General features: G+C 67.9%; 2 protein-coding genes across 2 annotated transcripts in view; one reads left to right on the top strand and one right to left on the bottom strand.

Moving 5' to 3' along the window:
- Positions 1-2,450, top strand: part of LOC113407876 — a 5,175-nt gene extending 2,725 nt beyond the window's left edge. The window contains exon 4 of the mRNA XM_029913135.1: positions 547-2,450. Within this exon, the coding sequence (XP_029768995.1) occupies positions 547-1,872 (1,326 nt within the window). The 3' untranslated portion in view covers positions 1,873-2,450. The remainder of the gene's footprint in view (positions 1-546) is intronic.
- Positions 2,451-3,004: 554 nt separating this feature from the next.
- LOC113407877 (retinol dehydrogenase 13-like) overlaps positions 3,005-4,161 on the bottom strand; it is a gene marked incomplete at its 5' end in the record, with an annotated part of 26,657 nt that continues 25,500 nt past the window's right edge. Inside the window, one exon of the mRNA XM_026658606.2 lies at positions 3,005-3,534. Coding sequence (XP_026514391.2) covers positions 3,340-3,534 — 195 coding nt within the window. The remainder of the gene's footprint in view (positions 3,535-4,161) is intronic.

Raw genomic sequence — 4,161 nt, 5'->3', positions numbered from 1 at the left:
TCCCCAGCTCTGGGAGGAGGTGGGGTCCAGTGGTCAGAGCTGGGGGGAGGCTGGCAATTACGAGTACTAGGTTCTATCCCCGGCTCTGGGAGGAAATTAGTCTAGTGTTTGCGGAGCGGGAGCGGGGGCGGGGGGGATATTGTCTGGGAGTCAGGACTCCTGGGTTCTATTCGTGCCTTAGCCGCTGATTGGCTTTTGCACGGAAGGTCAGTGGTTCCCCCAGCAGCACGCGGAGTGGGTGTGGTGGGTGACGGGCTCCCAGTGTAAATAGACAGGGGGCGGGGTGCTGGGCACGGCAGTTAGGGGAGTGGCTGCCTCGCTCCAGCACAGCACTGGCCTGCTGCCCCTCCCCAGAGTCAGGTGAAGCCAGGATTGGACAGGTCCCTCTCCACCGTGAGGGTGGGGCCCTGCCCCGGGGGGAGGGGAGAAGCTGCTGCGACCCCTGCCTGCGTCCTGGAGCTAATGGAGGAGCCCGTTGTGGCCCCCCCCCCAGTCATTAACCCCCCAAGGGAAGCGCCTGGTCTATCTCCCTGGTTCCTGTTGCAGAACTTGTCCTCCCTGGACCTCAAGGGCTGCAGCCGGGTCCCGACGGCCGCGCTGGTGGACCTGCTGGAAGGGCTGCCGCGTCTGAGCAAGCTGGGCCTGGCGGAGACGCAGGCCAACACGCAGGTGCTGGCGGCCGTGGGCTCCTGTTGCCGGCGCCTGCGGGAGCTGGACGTCTCGCACTGCCAGAAGGTGGCGCCGGACTCCCTGCTGCACCTGGCCTACGACCAGACCGAGAGCGCCCTGTGCTGCCCCGCGCTGCGGGTGCTGCTGGCCCAGGGGATAGAGCCCAAGGCCCACAGCCAGGACTTGGTCAGAGCCCTGGCCTTCGTGCTGCTAGCTCTGCCCAGCCTGGAGTTCCTGGCCAACAGCTACCTCAGGGAGGCGCTGTGTCTCATTCACACGCAGCAGTTCAGCGGCGCGCAGGGCTTGCCGGGATTCCCCTCGCTGGAGGAGCTGGCCCGGCGCAGGCAGGGTGCCCGTGCAGCCGGGGGCGACTCCTGGCTCACGCTGCCGCTCCGGCGGGTGGAGGAGGTGGAGGATCCCTTCCTCCCCACCTTCTGCTCCGTGTGCCCGGAGGTGGCAGAGGCGGCCGTGTCGCTCAGCGACGGCCCTGGCACCAGCTGGGGCAGCCTGGCCTGGAGCCGCCTCACCCAGCTCGCCGTGCACTGCACGGGGCACCGGGGCCGGGGGCTGGCCGAGATGCTTCCCGTGGCTCAGGGCCTGGGAGCCCAGCTGCAGTCCCTCTCCCTCCACGGCTTCTCCTACGATGACGAGTTTTCCTTCTGCGCCCTGCTGAACTGCTGCCACAACCTCGCCGCCTTCAGCAGCCACCTGAGCGTCCCCGCGGGGCCCGTGCGGCCGGCCGACGCTGTGCCCAACGGGGAGCCTGCCGCGGAGCCGCAGGACTGGGAGCTGGACCTGCTCCACCACCCCTTCCCCAAGCTCCGGCACTTCAGCTTGGGCCTGGCCAGCTCGTGTGAGCCTCTCCCTTCCCAGCATGCCACTGTCCTGCGGGCAAGCCTGGCCTCGCTACTCAGCCACTCCCCCCGCCTGGAGACCCTGGCCCTGCTCAGCATCCCCTTCTCCCTGGACGGCGTGTTCCAGAAGGTGCTGGCTGCCCCCGGCGCTGCCCTCCGCAATCTGCGAGAGCTGTCGCTGGCCGAGAGCCAGGTGTCCAGCCCGACCCTGCACTGCCTGCTGGCCTTGGACAACGGGCTCAGCTCCCTGAACCTGGCCGGCTGCCCGGCCATCCACCGGCGGGACTACGACCAGCTGCTCCGCACCGTCCGCAAGGAGAGGCTGGAGCTGGACATCGCATGGCAGTGAGGTGTCCTGCCTTGCCTGGGACGCTGCCCCTCTGCCCCGTGCCGCGGGAAGGAGCCCACACCGCACGCAGGCCCCAGAGAGTTGTGTTTAATAAAGCAGAGTGAACACGGGGGGGGAAGCGCCTGCGAACGAGCTTCTGTCAGCCTCCCTGGGACTGCGCTTTCCTCGGCACAGCCTTGAACAGGGGCAGCGAGGGCCCCATTGTGGGGGGCCCGGGGGAGACGGCGAGGGGCCCAATGCCAGGCCTGCCCTGCATACTGCCGGGACACGGGCTCGGGCTCTGAGGAGGTTGCTGACTGGCTTGGCCCGCCCCCCATCAGCAGCTGCGCTGTAGAGGCTCCTCCAAGCAGGGCCCCCACTGGAGTGGGGTAGTGTAGACAGGGCCCTGCCCTGCCCAGGCTAGTTCTGAACTGTTCCCCAGATAACGGGCGGGGCTGCCACAGGCGGCAGGAAGGGTGGAGGAGGAGCTGGCACTCAGCAGCACGGAGACCAGTGGGCCCTTGCAATAGGGTTGCCAGGTGTCCGGTTTTCGACCAAAACGCCCGGTCGAAAAGGGACCCCGGCGGCTCTGGTCAGCACCACTGACTGGGCTGTTAAAAGTCCTGTTGGCGGCGCAGCGGGGCTAAGGCAGGCTTCCTGCCTGCCATGGCTCCGCGCAGCTCTCGGAAGCAGCAGCATGTCCCCCTCTGACTCCTAGGCGTAGGGGCAGCCAGGGGGCTCCGTGCGCTGCCTATGCCCGAAGAGCCAGCTCCACAGCTCCCATTGGTTGAGAACTGCAGCCAGTGGGAGCTGCAGGGGCAGCGCCTGCGGATGGGGCAGTGCACAGAGCCTCCTGGCTGCGCCTTCGCATAGGAGCCGGAGGGAGGACATGCCGCTGCTTTCGGGAGCTGCTTGAGATAAGCGCCGCCCAGAGCCCGCACCCTAATCCCCTGCCCCAGCCCTGATCCCCCTCCCACCCTCTAAACCCCTCGGCCCCAGCCCGGAGCACCCTCCTGCACCCCGAACCCCTCATCTCCCACCACCAGCCGGAGTCCTCACCCCCTTGTACCCCAACCCACTGCCTCAGCCTGGAGCCCCCTCCCACACCCTGAACTCCTCATTTCTCGCCCCACCCCAGAGCCCGCACCCCCAGCCGGAGCCCTCACCCCCTCCCGCACCCCAACCCCCTGAGCCAGCCCGGTGAAAATAAGCAAATGAGCAAGGATGGGAGAATGAGCGACATGGGGGGAGGGCTCGGAGAAGGGGCAGCGGTGGGGCAAGTGTGTTTGGTTTTCTGCAAGTAAAAAGTTGGCAACCCTACCTTGCAATGACTCCGCTAATTCCCACCCTCCTGCCGGTCTGGCTTCTGCCAGCAGAGCCCCCACCTCCCCTCCTGCTCGCCCCAGGTCCCAGCTCCCGCAGGCCAGCTGGCCCTGCGCCCGCGGGAGTCGCTGGGTGCTGCAGGGCAGGGGCGACAGGCTCCATTGTTCACATGCGCCCGCTCTCCGTGAGGCCCGTCAGTCGCTCCGACTCCTCCCACAGCTTGCGCTCCAGGCCCGGGTCGCGGGCAGCCGCAGAGGGCAGCACCAGCCTGCAGTCACTGTCGAAGTACTTCCCCGTGATGTCTGCGACCTCCTCCGAGACGGCGCAGTAAATGGTGCTGGCTGCTCCCTCCTCGGCGGACTAGAGAGAAGAGGGGGGTTAAAAGCAGCCTCGGCAGCGGCTCCCCACCACACCAGCCCCCCACAGGCCCCAGGCACTGCACAAACCCCACCTGGCGGCACCAGAGGGGCAGAGCTCAAGCCCCCCACCGAGGCTTTCATGCCATCCTGGCCCCACAACTGCAGAGACAGGGAGCAGCGAGTGGGAACAGGGCCCTGGAGCAGGGAGGGAGGGACAGCGGGGCCCGGGCACAGTGTGGAGAGCTGGGTCCAGGGGCGGGGCAGGGAGGCAGTCAGTGAGGGTGTGGGGAGCAGGGCAGGGGGCAGGCAGTAGGTGAAGGCAGGCAGTAGGTTGGCATGGGGGGACAGGCCGTGGGTGAAGTTGTGGGGAGCAGGGCAGAGCTTGGGCAGAGGGTTGAGTTGTGGGGGGCTGAGGGGTGGGGCTGGGGCAGAGGATTGGGATGCGGGGGTGAGGGCTCAGGTGGGGCCAGGGATGAGAGGTTCAGGGTGCGGGAGGGGGCTCAGGGCTGGGACAGAGGGAGGGGGTGAGGGTTCCAGCTGGGGGTGCAGGCTCTGGGGTGGAGCCAGGGATGAGGGGGTCGGGGTGCAGGCTGCCCTGGGGCTGCAGCAGGGATAGAGGACTCCCCCC

Source organism: Terrapene carolina, unplaced genomic scaffold (genome assembly GCF_002925995.2).
Source record: "Terrapene carolina triunguis isolate 2854851 unplaced genomic scaffold, T_m_triunguis-2.0 Scaffold473, whole genome shotgun sequence".
Classification (NCBI taxonomy): domain Eukaryota; kingdom Metazoa; phylum Chordata; order Testudines; family Emydidae; genus Terrapene; species Terrapene triunguis.
Note: the sequence above shows the minus strand (reverse complement) of the source record. Positions and strands in the feature narration are given on the sequence as shown.